This window comes from Syngnathus acus, chromosome 1, assembly GCF_901709675.1.
Source record: "Syngnathus acus chromosome 1, fSynAcu1.2, whole genome shotgun sequence".
In the NCBI taxonomy this organism is placed as follows: Eukaryota; Metazoa; Chordata; class Actinopteri; order Syngnathiformes; family Syngnathidae; genus Syngnathus; species Syngnathus acus.
Window position 1 is genome coordinate 5,077,220 of NC_051087.1, and position 25,904 is coordinate 5,103,123.

Sequence of the window (25,904 nt, forward strand, 5' to 3'; positions counted from 1 at the left end):
ATATACTCAACTGGAGACTCAGCTCCTCTCTCAGCTCCTCAGTACGATAGTAATATTAGTTTTTGTTCACAGAGGATAAAAAAAAAATATAAGTCTGAAAAGTGTTATAGTATCTATCTACATGTGTTGCTGCACTGCTAGTGTTCAATTGTTATCAATTGCTTAAAGGATAACTATGCTAATTGTTAGCCACTGTGTCTAACATTTTGAAGAATCCGTTTTTTCCAATTATATTAGCCAAAAATCGGCTGGTATCTCAAGGGACCACCGCATAATATCACGTCATTGACTTGCTAGGGACAATCAACCATTTGCTCCTCTTCTTCACTTCTCTTTCCTGAACACACTTTCTGTATGAATGTGTTTCACTTTCTGTTTACTCTTTTGCTCCTTTTCTACTGCACACTATCGGGGTTTCCAGACTTTTTGGTTTCAGGCAGGGTGACCCCTGACAGGATAGCTATTTTTTCCAAGGATGATTATCAATTAAATGTAAATGCTAATGTTGACTTTCTATGTTGCTGTTTCTTGGATCCACTTTGTTACGGTTTCATGCTGCCTCCTCTTGGCTAAAAATGGTCTTTTTACTTAGAATAAATACAAGAGAGGCTACTTTTGCTCTTTATGTTCTCACTGCTGCAAGTTTTTCTTTCCGTATCCTCGTCGATATTGTGCATTGTAAAAGTGTTTTTTTTTATTCAATCATGCAATTACTTTCTCTGCTTTTCCTCTTTATCTTCCTTTAACTTGTCCTTCCTTTCTTCTCGCCTCTTGTCATCCGCCATCACTTTAGGTCTGAGGTGGAACTGTACGCGAACCTTCCGCGGAGGTAGTTAAAAACACAAACTAAAATAAATGCAAACACACTCATCCAGAAAGCTAATGCCACCACTTTCTAGCTCTTCCTTCTTTTAAGTCCTGTGTAGTTTTCATACCTTGGTTGTGATTTGTCAGGACCTCGATCTGAGCGTTCACATGAGTACCGTATTTTTCTCTCATGCCAGCTCCACCAAGAGGAAGTCGTTAGACGACAGTGAGATGGAGAGCCCTACAGATGATGTTTTCTATCCCGGACGCTCACCCGCAGCCAGCTCATCCCAATCCAGCGCGTGGCCCAATGAAATGGATGCAGGTACCACCTCGCCGCACCTCATACGTCCCTCTCCCACGAAGCAAAGCATCGCCAGTCTTCCTCACGCTGTCCCAACCATCGCCCTACTAATCGATCCCTCTATCTAACCCTTGCCTATACTCTGAAAATATACACCCTCCGCTCCTAAACATTGCAAATGACAAAATAGAAGCGGCAAACAACTTTGATCATCCCCTAGAGATGTTTGATTCAACCGCTGGAAGCGAGCCAATTCTATATTGTCATTCAATGACACCCACGTCACTCACCAGGCCTTGCCTTTTAAAGCCATACACAGTCAAAGTCACAAAGTATACTCAAATATGAGGATGGCAACTCTGATGACGAAAAAATATTGCCTGCATGTTACTGTTTAAAAAAAAATGCAACACCCATTTTTATCCAGTTACTTGATTAGCCGATAATCGATAGAATACTCGATTCTAAAAATATTTGATAGTAGGAGCCCTAAGAGATTATTTGATCACATAATCCATGATTGACTAAATATCACAAATGTCAGTATCGCAATCAAATTTACTTTTCAATTCCCAACCTTAATGACAAGCAAGCCGCCTTGAACCTAGTAAATCTAACACTTTCTCAAAGAAATTAATAAATGCATGAGTGGTGATAAATTCCATAATAAATAGCAACGGACCTCAGGAAGATTTTCCAATCCATTTGAATAAAAGGCCTTATTTAAGCCTCTGTACTAATTTGACCTCTTATATTGATAGTAATCTAGACCAGTACTGTGATCTGCTTTCTTCATCGACCTACTCATTAGCTCCACCCCTCCCGGCCAACAATCCTGTAAAGCTGCTCGTCCTCTTGATAACTTCTAATGACATAAGTACTACATGTTCATGATCACAAGCCATAAAACGTAATGCTCACCCTTAACCCTCTCCACTTCCCCACCTCATCTTCTGCTCTCTCTCCCTCTCTCTCTCTCCCTCTCTCTCTCTCTCTCTCTCTCCCTCTCTCTCTCTCTCATTGTTAACAATACCCTTCTCCACTTTCAGTGCAGCACCATTTGGCCAGTGTGCAGGAGAGGAAGATAAAACATGAAAACGAAGGCGTGCAGTTTCCTTACCATGGTTAGACCAATATTGATTACATATTTGATATTTATTAGCCCACTCTGCTCTTTATATACATTATAATGTATGTGTGTTTGAATGTAAGGTAATGAAATGTAGAATAAGAATATTATATATGGATATTAGAATTTGATCTTGCTGATGATGTTTTTTTTTTGCCCCTCCCATTTCTGTGTGGTTAAGTGGCGGGATTTTCCAGGATTATCCGCTTAAATTTTGACATTCTTTGTCACACATGCACAGCTCATTTCAATTCCCTGGCTTTCTCTCCGAGGCCTTGCTTGCCCTCCTGGTGTCGTTTTTAACCAACAGATGTCACCATGCAATAAAAAAAAATAAAAAAACACCAGTAAAGACACACAGACACACACACAAGCTTAGAGTGAGTCAGTCATGTATAAAAAGACCTCCACAGGTTCGGCGGCGTGGCGCGCACACGCGTGCATAATAATGTGTGCCTGCACAGATGCCCCTCTGCCGCTCGCCCACTTGACACCCCTTCCATAGGCAGACGTTCACACATCGAAACGCCCATGCTTACCGTGCTCCCCGCCCCTGCAGGTGTTCAGGTGGCCACCTTGCCTCCACCTCTCAGTCTCGCCATCCCTCCCCTGGCTTGAAATCCCTCATTAAGACGTTTTACCGTCTGCGGATCAGAGGTGTAAAAGCCTTCCTCCTGCTTTCTTGCACTCCATCGCAGTCTCCCTTCTGTCTAATTGAAAATGTGTACAGCAGGGGAGGACTCTGGGGAGGGACGTAGCCAAAAGCGATGGTTAGGTTCATCACTAGCTGCTCCGATGCTCCTGCTCCACTTAGCTGTAGATGTAATTAAGAGAGCGCTGCTCATCGGGGGCCGCAGCAGAGCTCCGCTGCATGTCTTTGCGCTGCAGAGCTTCACCTCCCATCAATTTCCTATTTCTCGCTCGCTATGGTCTGTCTCTCCCTTGTCTGTGTGTGGCCTCCTGGTCTCCGTAGTGCAGCACGCTGCGTTGCGCACTGCCTAATGAGTCTGCAGAATAGAGATGTGCAAATGGCTTTTTGTAGTTCCTCAAATTCACCCCCATCCTCGTCTCCTCCTCAGGAGGTAGCTGTTTAGATGTGGCACATGTAAAGAAAGTGCATTCAGCTAACTAAAAATCGGATCGATCCAATTATAGGAATCATCAATACTAGTGCAAAACTATACAAGATTACAAAAACATTTAAAAGTGTACTATGTTGATAGCCCCACACATGTTTTGCTCTGACCAACCAATCAGACAACAGAAAAATGTTGACTTCATTGAGAGCCACCTTAGCTCGTGAGCGCAAATCTAATTGGTTAAAAAAAACATCCTCATTGGTAATATAGTTTAAGATACATAAAGGCCCCAGGGTAGTTTAGATTAACATGGCAGCAAGAAGAAGCTGAAATCTGATTGGACGAAAAAATACTGGAAGCACTGCAGCTAAAAATGAATTCGTAGAATTTTATAGAACAAATATATAAAAGAGCAGACAGACAATTAGGAAAATTTTTAGGGGTGTGGTACACAAAAAAAAGAAAAAATTGTGGTCTATCTGATTTTCCCAACTAGCCGAACCTGCCAAATACAATCTCACCTGGGAATTCTCAGCGAGGTGCGAGCATGCAAACACGAATCAAAAGCAGCTCATCACACAGACAGGTGTGCCTGAGTGTGTGTCCACTTGCAGCGCTTTCCTTCCTCTCAATACATCCGCACACTGTCACATTCAGATACACACCATCGATTTCCACGCACAGACACGCATTTGCGCAGCTGAAGCACGGTCCCAGATGGTGAATGACTGTGTGGATAGCCTTGGGATCCGTGAGGATGCCGGAGACATCTGCTCCACATAGGCTCATGGAGGGGAGGGGGTGTAAGGCTGGCAAAACAACCATGATTTCATATTAGCTCCAAATGATTGTTCAATAAATCAAACAGCGGGTGGGCTTCCCCCGCTGCTTCAGTGATATAATCACAGATACGTGGCTAGAGTCCTGAAAGTTACAATTCCCCAGCTTTTCCATGACTTGTTCAAATCAAGTGTCAATTTTATTTTTTTAACCCGCTTCAAAATTATGTGAGTGTGCTTCAGAGGCGCATCTGGTGGCAGGCCTGTTAGTGCAAAGAGACAGAAGGGTCATCAGGGGAGCGCTTGATTGGTTGCCAGTGGAACTCCGGAGCGTGCCAGGAGAGAACGAGTGCAGTTGCGGCACATGTGAACCAGATTGGCAGACGGTTTCGTCTCTGAAGTGCTGAGACATTTTCTTTTACATCCTCCTGATGGTAACGTTGGCGTTTTTAAGGGCCCAGATGTCTGCCGTCAGCGGATTCCCCCATCTTCCTTATGATGATTCGCGAAGTTCATTCAACGCTAAGCGCATACATGCGCAGAAACATTCTTTCAAATCTCACCTTGGCCTTTTTTTTCTCGTGTCACGACAATCACCAATCGGAGTCGCCGTTAGCTTCATCGACATACGTGCGTACTGCTAATGTTCTTTGAAATTTCAGTCACCACAGTCATTTGCACTTCACAATAAATAAATTCACATTTTTCCTTTTTTTTTTTTCTAACTTGGCTGAGAAACTAGCATAGTTAGCTAAATGCTTTGTCAAATCTCAGTTATTCCCAGGCTTTTTATTTATTTATTTTTTAGTTTACACTCGAGTGTCACAGAAATCACTACTGACTGTTGGTGTCAGAAGCTGGATCCAAGGTCCTCTTCATGCTTGGAATGTATCTGACAGCACAATACTCCCACATACTCCTGCTACAGTTGGGTTCGGAGAAGGGGGAGGATTGTGGCGGAAGAAAAAGAAATATATGTCTGCCGGAGACATAAATGGTTCACACATATTTACTCCCACCTGCTTGAGATTTAACTCTTTCACACCAGGAGGGAATTTTTTTTTTTTTTTTTTTTGCACGCCCCCACGCTTACCATCCACTTTCACACGTCTCCAGCTGGAGGAGGAATCATATTGAATGCCCTGTTTGATGCGGAGCAGCCACAAAAATAGACTACAAAACCAAAGCCTGCAAAAAAAAAGTTTTCAAGCCCAAATATCATATTCGTCGTCAGGAAGATTAGAAGAAACCCCACAATACAACGAACGTTTTTATTTTTTTTGTTCTGTTTTGATGCTGTTACATGTGTGCGCTCCAGATAATAAGCATACGCAAACATCTTCTGACATCCCGATTTCATACATGTCGTCAGAGCAACGCATGGAAAAAAACAAAACACTGCTGCATTTCTCACAGGTTCTGCTTTGCTCTCTCACTGGCTTTGCTCTCGCATATTTTCATGTCTCCCACGTGCTTATCGCCGCCTCCCGCCGTCTCCTCTGTCCGTCTGCTTGTCTTTCGCACTCAGCAGCTGCCGCGTCCATACTGTACAGTTTGTGCTATTTCTGAATGAGGCCGTCTTCTCGTGCAGCCAGCCCGTGGGCCTGGCAGTGGCCGTAACCGCAACTCGCTGACTGTGGCTGTAACGGTGGCCACGTTTGGCGCCGGCACCTGAAAAAGACAGAGAAAAGCCAAAGAGAAACGAGACAGAGAAAACATACAGTGGCACAGTTAGTTGTTATTATTGCTACAGATGTGCCTTGGCTCTCAAACAAAGGCTAGTTTGATATTGGCTTCAGCTATTGTCCCCCCCATTTTTTTTCTTCTTCTTTTGAAGACATGCTTGTAAAATACTGCCCGGTCCATTCCTTCAAAGTTGGGAGCTGGGAATCTTCTATCAGAATGAGTTACTGCAGCGGCGGGAAAAACAAAGAACTTTAATCTTTTTTTTTTTTTATTCCCCCCATGTATTTGTGAATGAGGCAATCAGGCAGGTTTGAGTCTTCTGATTGGCTCTTTAAAACCAATGGGTGACAAAATCACCCCAAATTAAGTCCCCTTTAATAAGAATAAAAGCAATGTGATATAGTCCAAAAAAAAAAGAAATTGATGATTAAAACCACCTCTCTTTTCCCCACTCTCCTCCCTACTTTTTTTTTTTTTGTTGATCCCATTTTTTTCTTTTTTTTTTTCTTTTTTTTTTTATTACCAGGACTGTCCTCGCCTGGTTCACTTAAGAAGCCGGGGAAGTTTGATTTCAACGCCCTGTCTTCCCAGAGGTCCCCCCGCATGGCGTTCACACACCACCCGCTGCCCGTGCTGGCAGGAGTGAGACCAGGTGAGAGAGCCCTGCCACCAAGTTGCAACCCCCCCTCATATTCCAGTCTGAAAAAGAGAGAGAAGGAAAGGGAAATTATACCCCATAAGCAAAAGAATTGCGTTCCAATCCCTCAGTTGCAACTGCTGAGTTTTCATATGTTCAGTGTTACTGCTATATCATGGCTGGCTGGCTGGCCAAAGTTTTTCTCTCTCTCTCTCTTTCAGTCTATCTTTACCCATACATTTGTTTATTTAACATCACCATAGTGCTTGTTTGTTTTGTTTTAATACTGTCATTGCATGGTACCATTGCTGCATCCATGCCTTTGCCTTTGAGCTTATTAATCCAATTATCACCATTGAATTTCATGTTTGGATTGTGATTTCCAGTGGTTTGTATGGCTTATGAGTTTTTATATTTTGGTACAATGAACGTGGTGTGTGCACAGTACTGGGCCTACTGCCATCGATTATTAATGCCACAATGAGTACAGCTACAATGGCACTCGGTCGAGACTGCTAACAAACATTCATTAGTTCACTAAAAAAAAGGTGATGGATTTTGGATAGATAATATTCCATTGATAATATAGTGATGCGTGAATAAATTCCTTATCTAGTACAGTTGTGTGGAAAAAAGGTTTTGTGAATTTTGTGTCGTCGTGCCAACCGTGTGTGTTCCAGTTAGGGCTGAACAACTTAATCAAATTCAAATTGACATCGCTATGAAGTGGAATCAGATTTTCAAATTGCGTAGGCTGTTTAAAAAAAATAAAAAATAAATAAATAAAAACAATGCTTATTATGGGTTAGTTGGTAGGATTTTTTTATAGATATATGTAGTTATATTTTATTTATCTAGTGTCTACATAATTTTTGGGGACAAGGAAGTGCTTACAAGTCAAAGTGTGTCCTAAGTAAACAACTCTAGTTGAATCTCTCTTTTCTTTTCTTTTTTTAACCCGCTCAACATGTTCAGTTTTGTCCTTGTTTGTAGTTTTAATGAGAGCATATTTTCACAGAACGCCACAGATTCCTTTAGTGTGTTTCCAGTGACGTTTTTTTGATTGAGGCACAAAGGGCAAATTGTCCTCGGAGCATTTTGCTCCAATAGCATATATCCTACAAGGTTTCTCCATCTCCGCTCTGAGAATTCCCAACGTCCCTCCAATGTGAACTTTGCCAACAAGTCCCTGAAGGCTGGCGGGCTCACTTTTCAAAGGCATAAATACGTCCTCCGCTCTCATTCCATTTGACTCTCAAAGGGAACGGCTTGGTCGGCGGCCAAACCGCACCTACCATGTAAAGGTCATTTGCACTCAATGCCCTCGTGCTGAAGCGTATTGAATTTTACTTTCAGCTCTCCCAGAGGTATATTTAGAATATATACTCAAGGACGTGCCTTCAACCACTAGGCACGTTTTGCGAACGAGTTCAAGAAATTAAACGTTGTATTTTAATCGAGTTCCAAATGAGTGAGAGCGACTCTGACTGTTAGCTGAGTGCTTTTGGCGTATTAGTGCGGCTGTAATGAGGTAGTGTTTTGAGCTTCCGTCCGTTTGCAGACACACTCGCGCGCGCGTGCACATGTGTAAATTTACACTCTTGTCTGCGCTACAATGGCTGCAGTCCAAATGGAATGTCCCTTAGAGGCCTCGCTTCAATAAAGTGCCTGGAGGAAGACAGGAGAGTGGAGTGAAAAGAAAGATGTGAATGCGCAGAGAGATGCTTCTCGTAACCAAGGCCCACCTTGGGCGCGCCGAAACGCTTCGCTCCTCTTGTGTAGGTCGAGTGTGAGAGTGTTCGCGGCTAAGTGCTGGATTGTTTATGTCCCGCTGTTGGCTCTGGATGCACATGGAGAGATGCCAGGCAGACTGCTGTCTGATTACGCTCGCCTGGAGAGACCGCCATTGTGGCAACCAATGCATGTATGTTGGGAATACAAAATTTAGGCCCTGTGCGAACTCAAACTGAGAAAAAAGCAGAGGTACTCACTTTCTGTTCTAAGAAGTACAAATAGTAGCTCTTAATTTAATCTTAAACACATTTAAAATATTTTAAATAGCAATGAGTAACCCCAAAACGTTTTCCCTCTGTTTTTTTTTTTTTTTTTTTTCCAAACTAACAAACATATCTCATAATCCACATCAATAAAATAGTCATCACTTTCCGTCACTTTCTGTAGACATAAAAAGCAGGATTACAGAGGATGTATATTAATAATTATGTAAAAAATTAGGCTGAAATGTTTTTGTTCTTTCAAATTTACACAGGTAATGTGCTGCCATCTACTGGTTGACAGTGGATTTACACCCGATATGAACAAGTAGAAAAACAATCTGCGAAATAGTAGGACCTCAAACCTTCCATGGTTGAAAAAGTCAACAAGCCGATTCTGACAAAGAATAGAAAACAAAGCTATGTTTTAAAATGTCAGGGGTAAAATTAAAAAAGTGAATAATAAGTTCAAAGTACCATCTAAATTTCAGTCACATGGTATTTGTACTTTGTTTCTTCCGACCACTGAGAAAATCAACAACGGCAGAAAGTTTAACCAACTTGCGCTGTTGCCCTTTGTGAGTTGCGACACACAGACACACACGAGACAGTAGGTGACAGACACAATCACAGATGATTGTTTGCCAGGCTCCCCTCACCTAGCAGCTTGTCTCTTGTTCGCCGTGCCAAATTGCAAACGCCAAAGATTTGCAGCCGACCAGACAGACAGTGGAGGCTAGTGTGTTTGCGTGTGTGGCTGACTGGTTGACGAATGTCTCCTGGAGGTGTTTTGTGGCCATTTGGGAGCGAAGGGGAGATCCTCTGACAAGCTACCAAGGAGAACCGCCGCTGATTGATTACACCTCACTGACAAGCAATCAAAAAAATCACAGTGTCTGTTTGTTTGCGGCTCTCTCCTATCTCGGCTCGGTTTTGCGAGGCGGCAGAAGGTGCAAAAATATACAAACGTACTGTGACTGACAAAAGTGTGTTTGCTTAGTTGGCTGATGTCGAAAGTGAACGGGGCCAGATGTTGCACAATAGCCTACCGCAGTAGAACGTCACAGCTATTTTCTGTGTCAGGACAATTATAGGCCTGAGCGGCAAAATTATACATAATGGCCGCCGCTTAGTTCAAGCATATGTCTTATTATAGGACAGCGTGGAATATAATATATGTCGCTCTGTGCCGTGTACTGTATGTCACATTATCTCTGCTCAAACAATAGAATGACTCATTGTAGGCTCGATTCTACTTTTGCTGATGTTTCCCGGTCATCTCCGCAGGGAGCCCCCGTGCCTCAGCCTCAGCCCTGCACTTCCCCTCTTCCTCAATCATCCAGCAGTCCAGCCCTTATTTCACCCACCCCACCATACGCTACCACCACCACCAGGACCCGCTTAAGGAGTTTGTCCAGTTTGTGTGCACCGACGGCACAGGACAGCCGAGCGCACAGGTAAGTGAAATAAGCAAGAAGGCTAGCAAATGGAAAATTATGCGACAACTACTTTTTTTTTTTTTTTTTATATTTTGAGGATGAAAGATGTGAAAATGGGTGTTTTTTTTAAACAGAATTAATCTTTCTATGAAACTATTGTGAATTGAAGACATACACTTTTAAAAGTGTGGGGGGGGGCGCTATGGAATGTTGCACAACCTCCACGCAGACCTCCACTGTGGCATAAAAAAGAACAATTCACTCACAATATTCGATAACAGAACAATCAATTGAAAGACCGTATGACAAAATTCACAGCCCACTGTTTTGTTTTCCCAGCAACTACTGCATATTAATGTTTTTGGTTGCAGGTTAGTGTGATATGTTTTTAGCCCCCACGCCACAAAAAAAATCTAGCTGCACGAAAAATACAGATGACGAGTTGTCGCAAGGGGGAGATAAAAGAAGGCCTACTTTTTTTTCAACATCGGCCGTGTCCTTAAAGCGGGTGCCAAGGCCGGTGTTGTGGTCAGAGCCACTGTGACCCCGCTGTGTCATGGGAGGATGCAGTAAATGTAGCTCATGCAAAAGAAAAAGATCAGGCTGAGTTAGCAGCAAACCCACAGAGGGTCAAATTTAACTTTGTTTAGAAGCGCTCCATAAAGAACCATGGAAACACTTGGAAAATTACAGTCGCATTCCAGCTGTCATTCTTCGTGAGGCGGCTGGGCTCCGAACAATGAGACTAAATCTCCCACAGGGAACGTCCTATTTTTTTTTTCTTTTGTACTAAACACACTGCAGGGGTTTCTGAAAGTTAGAGATTTTTTTTTCAAGGACCCCATCATAATAATGATCAATGTAAAGCTGGTATCATCTGCACCCCTAAAAAAATATATATATATATATATACACACACAAATACACACACACTTATATAAAATGCTTGGACTGTAGACTGTATACCACTACTGTAAACTTGGCCTTCATGTTTTGTCCCCAAATGTGGTAACAAACAGGCACTTTCACATTTTGTGCACATTTTGTGCACATTTTGCACTAATGGATAAAATTGTACCACTACACTGACAACACCTTGTCTACTTCCTCCCTTGTGAAAAAATGTTCTACACTCTTTTCCTTTTCTTACGTATTCCATTCTTTTTGGTCGGACTGTTTGATCATTTTATTGTCAGGTTGTGTGTGCGTGTGTATCTCGTGCGTACTTGTGTGTGTGTGTGCGTTGTTGCCGTCTACGGGTCGGCAGGTGCGTATCGGTTGTCGCTTTGTGCCCGGCCGGCTCCCCTGTGTGATGTCGGTGGGGTGGGGGTGGGTGCGTCCCGTCCTGCTCACCCTGTCTATATGGTCCATCTGCAGCCTAACGGAGGTGGGCAGAGCAAAATGCCGGGCTCCTTCCTGCTGCCCCCGCCACCCCCGGTGGCACGCCCCGTGCCCCTCCCCATGCCCGACTCTAAAAGCATCAGCACGCCCACCGACGGTGGACTCAGCTCACCCGCATCTCCGTGTAAGTCACTCCCGCTCCCCTCCACAAATTCCCCCCTTTCGGCCCCAGACTCCCCGCAGAAATAACCTAGACGCCAGACCAAATTGTAGCTTCTTTGAGCGAGGCTAGTTCATTTCACCTCATTTCCCTAAATCGTAGGTTTCACGTGCCATTAAGACACGACTGGATTTCGACATGAAATATCACGTGAATACGTACAAAATCACTACTCGTCTTCCTTGAGCTGCTTCCTTTAAGATGGGAAACTGCTCCAACTCTCAGCAGCCCCTGGAGTTAAAGCATTTGAGGGAACCACAGAAGGTCCAAAAACGATTAGATGCCACGCCTTCGCCATACCAGAGGTCCTCTTTCCATCACTTCTGTTTCCCCTTCCTCTGAGCTTCAGCTTCTCTTTCTCTCTGCTCGTGTCTTTGCGTTCATTCCCTCCCCGTCTTTTATTTGAGCTTCTCTCGCTCTCTAGTGTTGTTTTTCATGCTAGCACCGCAACAGGCAGTGTGGTTCCCCCCCCCCCCCTCTTCTCGTCAGCTTCATTGGGTTGCGTGGTTTGTGGGGGGGAGGGGGGGCGAGCAGATCAGTCCCGGGCCCCCCTTGCACGTCGCTTCTGTAGCTCAAAAGCTTTTGATTGACACAGTCCTTGCATGTCTGGCTCACGGAGGCAATACGTCCCTTTCTCTCATTGATTTTTTTTTTTTTTTTGCTTGATATATTCTCAGTTCTTTCCCCCTTTGTTTCTCTCTTTTTTTCCTTTGTAGGGGAACAAAATTAGGGCAGTTGGCGTGGACTCCAAAAAAAAAAAAAAAAAAAAGCAACATAAAAAGAAAACTAAAGACCATCGTGCCCCAATTTAGCACACCCAATCAATCCCCCTCTCACAGATCTCACAATAAGTCAGAACAAGATGGAAATCAAACTGTATGGAGAACAACCCAAACACGATTGGTGAGGCTTAGTCGCACAAAGGGGGGAGCAAAGGGGAGAGGAGTGTCTAGGTGTTGCTTGGTTGCGCCCACACAGGTGCGCTGAAAGAGTCGGGCCATGGGAGAGGCACTCCAGGAGGGGGCGCCGGACGGAGCAGCCGGGGCACCTTCTCATCCTTTTTTGTTTGGACTTTCTCTCTCCTCCTGTCCTGTCATCCTCTCCCCCACCTTCCTCTCGTTCCCTGCTCTCTCTTTCTCTCCAATCGACACGTCACTCGATTATTTATTTATATTGACATATAAATAAATAGCACCCCTTTCCACCATTTTGTTTCTCACTCCGGTGGCTGTTGTCACATTTGGGTTTTCCTTCCACCTCTAACTCTCAAAGATATTGCAACTGCCGTTCCAAACACACGCCCATCCATTTTTTTTTTTTTCAACGGCGCACTCACTGTCTGTCATTCCCTGTCACCGTTTTACCACCCCGCCCGGCAATCCGCAGCCCCCACAACCTCCCTCGAGTCAGTTCCACTCGGCCAAGCTGGAGTCCAGTGAACACAACTGCCCTAAATTTGATCCTGTGACATCAGCAATACCGGGTTGCTCCTGTCGGACCGGCCAAATGTAAACGGAGCATCGGTTGGCACCGGTGATTAATGCGATTCTTCTGCCGCCCGCCCTATTATTATGCCGACAGTGGGTCCTCAGTGGGCTTGTATGATTACGGGCCCAGGGGCTGCTGAGGATCATTAGTGACTTATTTGAAATAGCTTCCTCATGTTAGCGCTCTTCATTACAGACTCGACATCCCCTGCGTAACCACAGATTACATGGCTAAGTGAAGGGAAATAACAATTAAGTTGCCCGCAACACGAACAAATCATCCGTATGACTAAGGAGAGCGAGCTCCGTCTTTTCCCAATCGACAGCGATCCACCGCCTTGCACTGAACTGACAAAATTTTTCAAATCCTTACGACGAGAGCGTCAAGCGTGAGCTCGGTGTGTATGTGTTTGTGTCAAAGCATGTACACACTTGTCTCTCTCTGTTTGTAGCATACTCCACGCCAGGCTCCGCAGCTCCCAACCGGTTTGTCGGCATCGGAACACGGGACAACTTTCTGAATATCCCCCAGCAGACTCAGGTACCCTTGCCAGCCTCCCTCATTTAACTAACAGCCGGCCGTCCACCTCTGTCGCCTGCGTCTCGTCCATCACTCGCTTTGAGCATGCACGCTGTGACCTTCGAAGGGACAAGCGGCCCATTCACGGTGATGAGGATGTCATTAGTTGTGACCCCATTCAAAGGCTGAGTCAATTGGATTGCTCTTTTCTTCTTTTTACTCGACACATTACTAACATCCTTCAAGGGAAGCCCAAGATACTGAAAAAGTATCTTGCGCAAAATAGGGAAAGCATCTTTCGCCAATGAAATTAATGGAAATGACATTTGTCCATTGCTGCCCCTCAAAACCGCCCCCCCTAAATTTTGTAATGTACTTTGTAAATCAGCATTCCATACTGTCGTATCTTTACAAATATAACACAATTGAATGTAAACACCGTCGCGATTTCTTGCGTCAATTCCCATGTGTTCCTACTGATAGGCACACCTTGGCCACCAGGAGGCAGTATAATACAGCCCAACATAAGTTACAACAGGAAGATTTACAATAGTTGGGGGGGGCAGAATTTTCAAAGGCACCCGATGATCACAATCGACTGCTCAAGGGCGCAGAATTAGGAAATAGCTCCACCGCACCTTCACAAATCAGCATGACCCCCGTTTTTGAGTCAGCTACCTCTGCAGCATGCGGCGTGGCTGTTTTGAATTGGATCAAATTCTGTGTGATCCGTTCAAAGATCTGACTGAATGTTCTCATTTCACGAGCCTTTCATTGGCGTCTGCTTTGATGTTTATGCGTTCATGGCACTTTTGTGGACCGGAATGATTAGCTCAGACACGGTTGCTTGTTTGAATTGACATCATAGCTTTCCACATCCAAGACAGACGCCCGCCCGCCCGCCCTCCCGCAGGGGTGTATTATAACATACTCGATATTGGTCATCGCCCACCTACATTGATTCGTGTTGAAGGCCTAAAGTTTCAGTACCGGTTTGCAGTTTCTGTTCCTACGGTAGCTCCCCTGCCGTGAACGTAAGCAGCGCCAGTTAGTTGGAGCCCAAGCAGTGTTGATTTATCTCCACAAGGCCCGGCAGTGTGTATTAGAGCAGCGTGTGAGGCCACTGGTGCACTACATTGTGGTTTTCGCCTTGGCTGCGCTCTACCGCTGGGCTGCAGTGTCTTGGGCCTCCTCCATCACCAACACAACTTTTCTCATTAGGGGCTAACCGCACCTGCCTGCAGCCAACTCGACTATGCCGTCCTCCCTATGCACACATGGAAGCAATCTGCCCCCCCCCCCCCATCCCCGGCTCCGCTCACCCCGCCCCTCCCTCTACTTTCCCCTCCTGCTGCTCCCTCCTGTGTTTTCAGGCTCCCCACCTGCACCGCTCTTCCACAGATGTAGGCCTGGCACAGAGGGAACATTCAAACCCCGTCCAAATGTGTCTGAGCATGCATCGAACACACGCATGAACACGTAACCCCGTGCCAAAACCCCTCGCCCGACCCCCTCCTGACGACAGCTTACATCTGTTCGAGAGATCTTATTATCCTCTACAATCACTTATCAAATAATAAATAGATAAATAAATAAATAAATAAACAAACAAATAAATAGACCATGGTGGGGGTACATGATGGATGATTGCCTCGATTTATCTTTGTGCCACATGATTATGGTCACGATGGTTAATCGCAGAAATTCAAAATTTGTCACGCAGGGGAAAAACATCTGTAGGCTAGTTTTGTCACACTAGTTTTTAAACAAAGTATGTGTAAATAATTTACAGTACAACCTAAAAAAAAAAGAATAAATAATCGTTTTAGAATTAATGACAAATTTAAAATAAACACATTTAGCCTATTAATTAATAATTTATCAAGGGCTAACTAAATAAATCTGCGTATATCCGAATCTTGTTATTCAGGCACTTTAATGAAGTCTTGCTCGCTGGTGATTGGCTGACCACTGGTTGACAAAATGCTTCATTTGCAGAGCCGACATTTTATCGAATGTTTATTCCATGACTATTTCCAAGGACGTCCACTTGTATGACTTTCTGTGACTCTTCCGATCTCTCTGTATCTCTTTTGCAACATGCTGTCTGAAACCTGGCTAAATGTCACTGTAGTGTCACAATTAGGACTGTAGCAAATCAAGAGTTACACTGGACCATTCATGAATCGAACATCTCATCATTTTGCCAAAAGGCTTCTCAATAGAGAACAGCAGAATAGTTTAACATTTGCATTCAAAAGATTAAAGGTCAATGAAATAAGATTTACCTATAAAATCTCAAATGCATTTTAGTCTCATTCTGCAATTTTGCTCAAGCCAACTTTTTTTTGAGTAATGTCGTCCACCAACCCCTGAGTCGGCGAGAGAGAAAAAAAAAAAAGCGGTCTATAGAGCTCTCTGGTGGCGAGACGTGAGCGGTGCAGGCGTAGCAATGTGAAGAGGAGGGTGGCCAAAAAACAACCCAGGGACACAGAGCACGAGTGACGGGTGGGGGTTGGGGGGCAAGGGAGAGTTACTTGAAGCTCAGTGCACTCCACAGTCACGTCCGAGCTGTCTGGTTGCCGCTGGCAACCAGACATGATGTCATAGGCTGTTGGGCCTGGGGTCACTCTCCTCTGCCAAGGATTACATGGGGAGGGTGATTACATGGAGAGGAAGAGAGTCAAGGGTTAATGCAAGTGGAAGCCAGGAGGAGGAATGGACTATAAAGAATCACAACTAGGAAAGAAGAGCGTGGATTGGTGAAACCTTGGAGGGGTTTAAACTCAACCATGCGGCAACGCTGTGCTTTTCGAGTCGAGGCCTGTGGAATGTGAGCACAAGCCAGAGCGCATCGGCCTGCGCCAAAACTTTCTCTCTGAGAAGAGTCGTCACCCCAGTGCTGTTTAATAACACCACTGAGACTTTTTATCAGTAGTCTGAAACTGGATCCACTTTTTATTACAAAACAAGAATTGCCGGCTTGCTATTTATAGCTAAGATGTTTTTAATGGGAAAATTTTTTGAGTCAGCACTCTTGAAAACTTATGATTAAATTGACATTATAACTTGTTTTATTTTTTTTACTCTGTGTAGTACAGCTCAGCTCTGCAAATATTATAAACAGACATCAGACAGTGCCACCTGGTGGTCACATTTTAATGGCTTAGAATTTCTTCAGCACAGATAGAAAAGATTTTTTCAAATGAGCAGACATCAGAAGAAGTCCATATTTGGGATAATGGAAATAATGTTCAATTGAAGCATTCTTTTGCCAAACTGGCACTGATGGAAAAAAAAAAGTTGTGTACAAATGAAATTAAAATTGACCCGATTTTCTGGTTTGCATTATGTTTTTTGATTCACTTTTAAGTCTATGTTGTACTGTGCAGCCACACACATTTCTGCTTCTGGGTCTTCATTATAGTGTGCCTGAGTGTCTTGAAAGGCGTTATTTAGTTCTAAACTAATATTCTTAGCATATTTCTTCTTTCACTCGGCTGTGGCAGCATCACAGCAAAGCATAACACTACTAGTCACTCCTTTATGTGCTCCTTGAGCTAAATGATTCCATGTTTGATGGCATTTCTGTCGACTTTCTGGACGGCTTTGAAAGTGAGATTTTTTATCAAATTTCAAATTGTACAACCTTTTAGCCTGTTCCAATTTGGAGACTCCACTGCAAATACTTATTTACCTTTTTAGGTTTCCAGCACAGTCTAGGGATTTTTATCGTGTAACAGCTTATCACTAAATTGTTGTTTTTTTTCTCCTCCACAGTCCTGGTTCCTCTGACATGGTCTCGACGAATCAACAACTAAAATGGTGTCATGTAAATTGGGCGCGGGGGGGGGTGTAGATGATCAAGAGCAGACTGCAACACTAAAAAAAGGTTTCGCTTTGCCCACATTGTACAAAGTACGACTACGTGGCCCGCCAACTTGGCCCCCACCCCATTCTACCCCACGTGGCCATTCCCATCCAGCCCAATTTGAACTGGAACGTTCAATGCCCTCCACCCCCGTCGGAAATGCAAGAGGCCTCCATGAGATGGAATGGACAGACTCGCAATGCCAGGCAGAAGACGAGGAACTGTCGCATGCTCATCAAGGAAACGTTGGACAGGAAACACAATTATGGCAACCTGGCAATTGACCAATTTTTACATTTGTGATTTCTTTTTTTTTTTGTTAATCACCTTTATTATTATTTTTTAATCATTTTTTGTCATCTCCACCATGAAACTCCATGCAATGGAGGTTAAAAAAAAAAAAAAAAACAGTCAATGATCACCACCTAAATTACGCATTCTGATTTCAAAAACCCCGGCGACTCCCACTTTGATGACCCCCACTTGGCTTCAAGACCAGACACGCAGCCACATCACTGCATGCTGACCCAGCACCCCCACCCCCCCTCACGCTCCTCATTCGCTCAGCCCTGAAGACCCATTGATTTGCGATTGGCCAATCCCGGTAACGCCATCTAATGGTGTGACATATATGCACTAAGTGGCTGGTCTTTTTTTGTTTACCTGTCCAAGTATCGGGGCACTTTTTTTTTTTTTTGGCGGGGAGGATAAGAAGCGTTAGCCAGTTGAAAGCATTTGAAAACACTAAAGGCTGCATGTGCTCTTTCATCCCCTTCACCTATGCACTATTAATTCTCATTCGGGATGAACAGAATTGCACACGGACGGCGGCCATGAGGGTGATGAGGGAGGCCAAGGAGGCACTACAGAGATGTGGCTGTGCATCCAGGTTTAGTTTAACCCCTCAAGTACACCACACACACACACACACACATACAGTCACACACACACATTTACAACTATCTTCCCTAAAATAGTCAGAATAAGGGATGGGCACAATAAATCAATTTATTGTTTATTAAAGGCATGGGGCAGAATGGAGTGAACGACGCACTGCAGTGACCAACCCACTCCTCACCATTAATTGTCCTGGAACAAAATAAAAAGAGCACAGAATTTGTTTTTGTTTTTTTTTAGTTTTTCCCCTATTACCACACTTTGGACTCATTTAAACGTATGACCCTCCCTTAAACACACACGTGTTCCTGACTGCATGTTCTCGCTTATGCAACATTTTAAAGCAATTGAAAACAACAAAAGAGTTAAAAACAAAGCAAAGAAATACAAAGAGGTAAAGTGTGCTTGCTTCAAGCTGTTGGTCACTCTTGACTAGGTGCTTTTCTGTGAAACTGTCTCACAATTAAAAAATAAATAAACACCACCATTTTTAACCGAATCGTATAATTTCATCTAAAAAAAAAAAACTTAAAATGTGTGAGGGGTAGTCAATTCACAGAAAAGTAGTCATATGCCCATCTCTGTTCAAAATTAATTTTATTTTACAGGAAGACGCAAACACACAGCATGAGCTTCATATTATTAGCTTTCATTTAGCTTGTAGTTTTTTTTTTCTTATCTCTTTTATTGGCAGATTTTGTTTTCTTTTTGGTTTTGTTCAACTTGGCTTGTTTTGCATGTCATAACACTTTCCGCCGTAGTTACGCTAGAGCACGCTTCAGACCAGGCCCAAATTTCACTGAGTAGATGTCAACTAAACGGCTTCTCAAAATCTCTTGTGCGTAAGGACAGCACGGTAACACCAGCTCATCACACACGATCGCCTGCGTTGCTTCACATTATAGCCCAATCAAAGGAATACACACGCACACACACACACATTTAACACTTGTCATAAAAAATAAAGGGAAACCTTTATATTTGATTCTCCAAAATATTATTATTAATTTTCATTCATTTAAGATTTGTCCAAATTTGTTGCATGTAAATTGTCCCCATTACGAATTTGCATCATGACATGTTTCACCATCAAAAGCCAATATCAAAAAATAACTGGACTGCCTTGAACTCGGTTCTGTTTTGCAGGGATAGTAAAAACCGAGACTTGGGTCTTGGCCTCTCGTGTAACATTAGTTCTTACTGCAGTATGTACTGAAACATCTATCAAAACTATTAACAGTTATATAAAAGTGCCTCTGCATTCCCTTCATGCAATTAGTATTCAACTTCATGTTCTTTGCTCATATATTAAAAAAAAAAAAATTGGCCTTGACCAGGGTTTCCCAATTCAGCACAAGCCATCATGTTTTGCATTCAAAGTTATCACTGTCGAACAGTTTTAGAATCGGTTATTCCATCGATTAATCCAATATGAGTTTAGTTTGCATTGCACTGTTTTTAACTAATTGTTGTTTTTGTTATTGTTTAGTGATTAAAATAACATTAATTTTTGATTAAAATAACATTAATTTTGACACCTCATTGTAATCAAGTGACTAATATTAAAGAACAAAGCAACAAACATCAATCAAGAAATTGTATCCGTTTGACGATCATTAGCAGCAGCCTTTTAGTCCGACAATCTTTCTTAATTAAAAAAGAAAAAACAAAAAAAAAGTCCCATCCCATAATTTGGGAAACCCTGGCCTGGACACATCTTTATAGAGGGCCGCAAATGTGTTTTGTAAAGACGGAAAGAGAGAGAGAGAGAGAGAACTTATATATTTATGATATACGTATGCTCCTTTTGAAATTTTTGCTACGCAAGCTGGTGGGCAGTCTAGTTATTTTCTGAAGCCTCCCTTCCCACAATGCCCTTTTGGGTGACACCACCTGACCAACCCCAAAACGACACCATACACACGTGCGGCAGCGCAGCGTTCTAATACCTTAGATCAACATGTCAACAAATTTTGACTGTAGGCTTGAAGAAGAATAAGAAAAAAAAGTGTTGTTTTTTTTTTTTTGATGGAAAGTATTATTATTGAGAAATATGTGTCGATTGAGCCACGTGCAATGCATTGGGTAGATCATTGTGTTTGTCTGTTAGAGATTTTTAAGAAAGCTACAAGAAAAGAGAAAAAAAATGTATTTGTCTCAAGTCCATAAGCTCCAGGACTCTAAACTTAGAGGGCCATGATTAAAAGAAAAAAAAAAAAAAAATAGTCTTTTACGTCGGGGTTTTGTTTTTATTTGCTTTGTCTCTCTTTTATTTTTTTAAATGTTTCTGTGTAATCATTTGTTTATAAAAAAAAAAAAACGTGGGAGGGCTGAAGGAAAACAAATCGACACAACTTCTTTATCATTAAATGAAAACCGGTGCTCCTTAAACAATTCCATTTACAACTATTATAAACAAATGGTCATGAACAAAAAAAAAAATAGAAATTACTTCTCTTCTATCTCTCGCACTATTTGTACTCTTCTTCTATTGAGCGGGGGGTGGGGGGGTGGGGAGGGGTTCCTGATCCATAAAGCAAAAGTCATGTCAAGAAACTCACCAGCAGAAAACCCTAAACATTGGCCTGGACCCAAAAACGAGAAGTGCTCCCGAGGACGTGGCTAAAAGTAGAACGCGGTCAAACGCCACAAGACCCTTTTTTTATCCTCGGGCAGCAATGTGAGCCGCTAACCCTGGAGGACCCCCTCGCCCCCCACCCCCTTCTGTAAATGACTCTTCTAGTGCTTGTGCTGTAGTGTATAGTTTCCCAGCAGTTAAAGGTTGTCCCTTAAAAGTGCCTTTTGTTCACAGACTCCATTTTGTAATCCAATATTTTTGTTTTGTTTCATTAGCTGGTAATGCCCCGAGTGGCGCGCTCGAGCACAGCTGTAATATCGTTCCTCCCTTCCTCCTCTTCTTTATATCTACATGCTGAAATCTACATACGGATATCAAACACGTCAATTAGTTGATTCTCGATTAATGATGGCAAAGAACGCCATTGTTCTGCTGTTGCTTTTTTTTTTTTTTCCCCCTCGACCCCTCACGCCACCCCACTTTGTTTCTACTGTCTATTTTCTCTTGGGCACTCGAGTAGTATGTAACTGTGTCTGTCACTCTTGCTCACTGGCTCGCTTTCTTCCCGCTGATGGGCGGGGCCCAAAAACAAATATTACTGAGAAACTTTTTTTTTTGTCTGAGCAGAATGCAGTTAGCTCACATGTTATTCTTGTCTGTATGCTTCACATTGTATCTCGCCATACCCATCACTTCTGCTTCTCCATTCAACAGCTAATGTACGTGAACAAATGACGCTGACGGGCTTTTGGGGGTGTCCTTGTGTGGGTTTTTAGGAAGGGGTGAGCGAGTTCTGGGGATGGAGAAAGCTGAATCGCTTCGGGATGTTGGAACAGGGGATGCGCGGACTAGGTTAAGAGGTTACGCTTTTGTTTTGGTTATTTATTGTTTGGCTTTGTTTTACTTCCCCCTTTTTTTGTTTTCATAATTTGGATGATTATTTTTTATAATATTTACTTATCAGGGTATGCTGTGTTTAAAAGCTCTTTGAGGACAGGAAGCCTTGGACTTAAAATGAAAGCTACAAGCACCTTATTGCCGGACTTATCCTGCATGAGGTCGAAGGAAAGGGGGTGGACTTGCATTTTCACAACCATTTGTCCACAAATGGAATCTCTGCTAAGTATTACCGGTAATGGCGGGTTTTACGCAGTAAAACTCTCAGCAGTATTAACTACTTCAAACACACCGCACGAGAGGTTGTGACCTCTCGTGGGGGTTCCCCGCTATTTGTCCCCTCTGCCTCACCTCATGTTGGACAGCTCCAGGTCTGTGTTCTCTTGTTTAGTTTGTTTTCTTAAGCGTGTATGGTTACTGGTGTACTAGGCAGTAGCCCCCTCGCCGCCTTGACCCCCCCCCCCCCCCCTTTAGTCCCTGCGCCTCTGTCTACGCACCACTTCTTTGTGAGAACACCCCCAGAGCTCTAGGTGAAATGCATGTGTTAATTACAGTTTCTTTTCCATAAGATGAAAAACACAGTTTGAGAAGAGCAGCACCTGATTGAATAAAAAGGATGTTCTTGACTGTATTGGTCAGCGTCACGTGTCTTTATTTGAAGTAAAGCAGTACACTAACCTTGAAATATTCCGTCGATTTTTTTTCTTCTTCAATTTTCTATTATTTAAAGGGTGTCCCACACCTACTGCCTACTTCAGAGTAAAACCTCTTCCTTAATTTTGATGAACACTTAGGTCTACTATGTTACTGAATTTTACTTTTGGTCATGATAGTGGTACTTGGAGAGCGGAGTATTTTTGTGACTTAGTGTAAAAGTTTGTATTTAAAAAAAATTTAAAATAATACATAAAAGTTTGACACTTAATAATACTTTCAACATTTACGACGTTATGAGAAACTGCATGCGTCACAATGTGCTGGCATCTTTTGGTTTCGGTTTCTATCTAGTATTATCATGTGAGCCACCGTCTTTGCCCCTCCTAGCTTAGCGTCCTGAAGGCACACAGCGCACAAGGGAGGTGTGTTACATTCGCTCAGCGAAAGGTGCCTTCACGAACCGTAGGAATTTTATTGTTTTGTTAATGTTCTGGAACGGTAACGGTGGATAACTGGATATATATACGCTACTTATAACACTCGTTATATATTTTTATATTTATATTTGTGTGTGCGCGCGCGTCATTGCGGGAATTAAATTGCAAAAGGTGTTTTTTAGTCGGACGAGTTGCCCCTCCACTTGCGGAAGTACCCAAAATCTCACCGACTGGACTTCCGGTCTACAATTTGTAAACACAACAATTTAAGACCTTAAAACAACTCAACCGAACGCTTCGAATTTGCGACACAAACTACATTTTTGTTCGTCGGAAAAGGGTGCGGAGAGCTCTTTTCGTGACGTGACGTCAAATTTCAACCAGACTTTTTTTTTTTTGTACAGACTCCGAAGAAAGGAGAAATCAAGCTAGCGGTGTCGTCGAGTGTGTGTCCGTGTGTGCTTGTCGCTCATGCCGCTGTCACTTCAATGGGGAACTGCCTGTTTTCTCAAGGAGCGGATGATCTGTCTCTGCTGAACGAGTCGGAGGCGGGCAGCCTACCTGGAGAGCCACCGCCGCCTTACCAGGTGACCCGGGCCAGCACCACAACATTGACCTACATATCCGACCCGATAGGCCGTTAGAAGTTGGAGCTTCGTCAACCTAGTGTGTGTGTGTGTATATTTGTGTGTGATCCCATAGCCGGTTTCCCTTCACTTTATTCAGACGTAAAGTTCGATCAAAACTTTCAGAGAGGGTTCGTAGCAGTACTGCGCTTCATTATACTTGAGGAACACTACCTGCAAAGTACAATTGTAATAATCAACACACTGTTCAATTAATACTTTTTGTGACAGTGTCAATCTAAAGTGAGAATAATTGTCTTTGTATTTATATTTGATTCCCAGAAGAAGAAGTGCAGGTGAAAATAAATGTCTCAAGCAGGGTACACACAGGGTCTCTGTACATCCTTAAAAAGTCTTAAAAGGCACAAACAAGTTGACAGATCATAAATAAAGCAAGGCAGCTTTAGTTGCGTACTGCAGTTCATATAACAAGATAACGCAATGTACTTTGCATAACTAAAAGCACATAGCACAAAAGAGTTGAGACAATTCAAAGCAAAGGAATAAAAGTAGCTTACGAAAATAACGACCTGTGCAATATCATCTCAATCAGGGGGCAAAAAAAGAATAGATTCTAAGCTGGACTTAAATAGCAGCTTAGTAGCTGCCATCTTTGTAGAAATTTTAACCACTAAACAAAACCCCTGTAACATATAAATCCACACAACAAAAAAACTCACAGTGGACAGTCGTTTTAAATCAGTGGCAAACTCTTTCCAGGAGCGCCAGCAGCCCGTGCCCGCGTACCATCCCACCCTGGGAGAGAGGCGCTTAGCCAGTCAGCTGAGTGAGGAGGAGCAGGTGCGCATCGCCCAGCGCATCGGGCTCATCCATCACCTGCCGCGAGGCATCTTTGACCCAGGCTCTGATTCTTCTGACCGCAAAGTTAAAGAGTGAGTCGGGGAACCCGTAGACAAACAGCGGCGTTAGTTTCCATGACTTGTATCTGCAACACTTGTCTTCATGGAACAGCGGTCAGCAACCCATAATGTTTAAAGAGCCACATATCATATACACATCTTTTGCAGGTGTGTGATCTGCATGGTAGACTTTGAGTACGGCGACCCGATCCGGTTCCTTCCGTGCCTGCACATCTACCACTTGGACTGCATCGACGCCTGGCTCATGCGCTCCTTCACCTGTCCGTCCTGCATGGAGCCCGTCGACGCCGCGCTGCTCGCGACCTATGAAGCCAACTAAGCGCCCCCCCCTCCTCCTTGCTCACAAATACCCCTTTCCATGCTGACCACGTAATGACCGCACCTTATTTGCCCAAACTGCTCGCTGCTGTTCACAGGCTATATTCTCTCTTTTTCTAGTGGGACAGTGTGCCAAATGGAACTAGAAGAAATACGTACATGTGCGTTTCCCATAATTGGTTTTACTTTAATATCGCCTCAAAAACTGTTTAAGTTAGCTTTGATGGCACTGAAGTGTCAAAAATATCACTGAAAAGTGCAATACGCAATAGATTTTAGAATTTAGGATAAACCTTACGATTAAATACTCAACAGGAATATCAATTTTTGTTTTTCATTTCCCAGTTGAGATTAGTTAATTATGAGTGTGATATTAGACAAACGAATTATGATCACTTATACCAAGTGTGTTGCGTTTCTTTTGATTTGTAAACAATGCCGTTTTGTCAAGAGCACAATAAAATAATAATACGGCACCTTTGAAATATAGGAAAGAGTAATTGGACCAGTCAAAGCAATGATACTTTTATTCTTGTAATGTTTTGACACTTTCCCTTTTGACAGTAACGAGTTACCTTTTCTCCTTGCCTTCGTAATTTGTTTTCACATAACTTCTTTTTTCTACCACAACTTTAATCCCATGATATTTTGATTTGTAACTCTTAACTTTACAACCTTGTTTTCACAACACGACAACTTTCTTTCGACCACAACTTTTCACTAGCAGTAGCATTGAACGGAGGTTTCCATCGGCGGATGTCAAGTGTGGGAGGCCTTTACATTTCCGCCCAATCGCTGCGCCTTGTAAGGTTGGAGGACGTGAGGTACGGAGTACGTACCCATCGAGTCCGTACTAGAATCAAGTCGAGCGTGTGCTTCCAAGTCGTTCTCGTCCACTAGAGGGAGCCAGACACCAGCACATGCGTGTCAGTTTTCCCGACTCAAGTCTCTTCACGCCCTCAATTGGTTCTCTATCCAATGATTTGTTCAACATTCCCACCACGTTGTCCGAGTTTGGGACTACCTACCTCTGTGAGCAAGTTTTCTCACTAATGAATGAACATTTAATAAAATAAAGCTACGCATAAGCACATAAATGAGATTCTGAAACTGGCTGCTACTCAGGATGTGATTGATCCCTGCTATTGATGCACTTGTGCAGCCGAAAAGATGCCAAGTTTCGGGGGCAAATAGACTAAATTGTATAAAAGTACGTTGCACTATGAATTCAACAAATATGAATATTTGCTCTAGTGAAAGTCAGTGGTGGTCAGAACCAGATTTATGAGAGAAGAGTAAAATATGATGTGCAAAATTGGA

General features: G+C 43.1%; 2 protein-coding genes across 15 annotated transcripts in view; both read left to right on the top strand.

Moving 5' to 3' along the window:
- nfixa (nuclear factor I/Xa) overlaps positions 1–22,296 on the top strand; it is a 97,595-nt gene extending 75,299 nt beyond the window's left edge. For 4 of the 14 annotated variants that reach the window (XM_037253394.1, XM_037255082.1, XM_037256619.1 and 1 more), the window contains 8 exons: positions 794–829; positions 1,005–1,132; positions 2,161–2,235; positions 6,311–6,436; positions 9,703–9,872; positions 11,232–11,379; positions 13,355–13,443; positions 17,203–22,296. In XM_037253394.1, coding sequence (XP_037109289.1) covers positions 794–829; positions 1,005–1,132; positions 2,161–2,235; positions 6,311–6,436; positions 9,703–9,872; positions 11,232–11,379; positions 13,355–13,443; positions 17,203–17,217 — 787 coding nt within the window. In that variant the 3' untranslated portion in view covers positions 17,218–22,296. The remainder of the gene's footprint in view (positions 1–793; positions 830–1,004; positions 1,133–2,160; positions 2,236–6,310; positions 6,437–9,702; positions 9,873–11,231; positions 11,380–13,354; positions 13,444–17,202) is intronic. The other 10 variants (XM_037258183.1, XM_037255755.1, XM_037254237.1 and 7 more) reach the window with 10 other exon arrangements.
- A 677-nt stretch (positions 22,297–22,973) lies between these two features.
- On the top strand, positions 22,974–25,164 carry rnf11a (ring finger protein 11a). Its single transcript, XM_037276630.1, has 3 exons — positions 22,974–23,346; positions 24,106–24,278; positions 24,414–25,164. Exons 1-3 carry the CDS (start codon positions 23,248–23,250, stop codon positions 24,583–24,585), a joined length of 444 nt encoding a protein of 147 aa, XP_037132525.1. The 5' UTR covers positions 22,974–23,247; the 3' UTR covers positions 24,586–25,164.
- Positions 25,165–25,904: the final 740 nt, after the last annotated feature.

What these genes read in the sequence shown, in the direction of transcription:
- rnf11a (XM_037276630.1), top strand. Translation starts at nt 23,248, where the DNA reads ATGGGGAACTGCCTGTTTTCTCAAGGAGCGGATGATCTGTCTCTGCTG. An exon ending in AGCCACCGCCGCCTTACCAG is followed by an intron (nt 23,347 to 24,105) that starts GTGACCCGGGCC and finishes AACTCTTTCCAG; the next exon opens with GAGCGCCAGCAGCCCGTGCC. An exon ending in TCTGACCGCAAAGTTAAAGA is followed by an intron (nt 24,279 to 24,413) that starts GTGAGTCGGGGA and finishes CATCTTTTGCAG; the next exon opens with GTGTGTGATCTGCATGGTAG.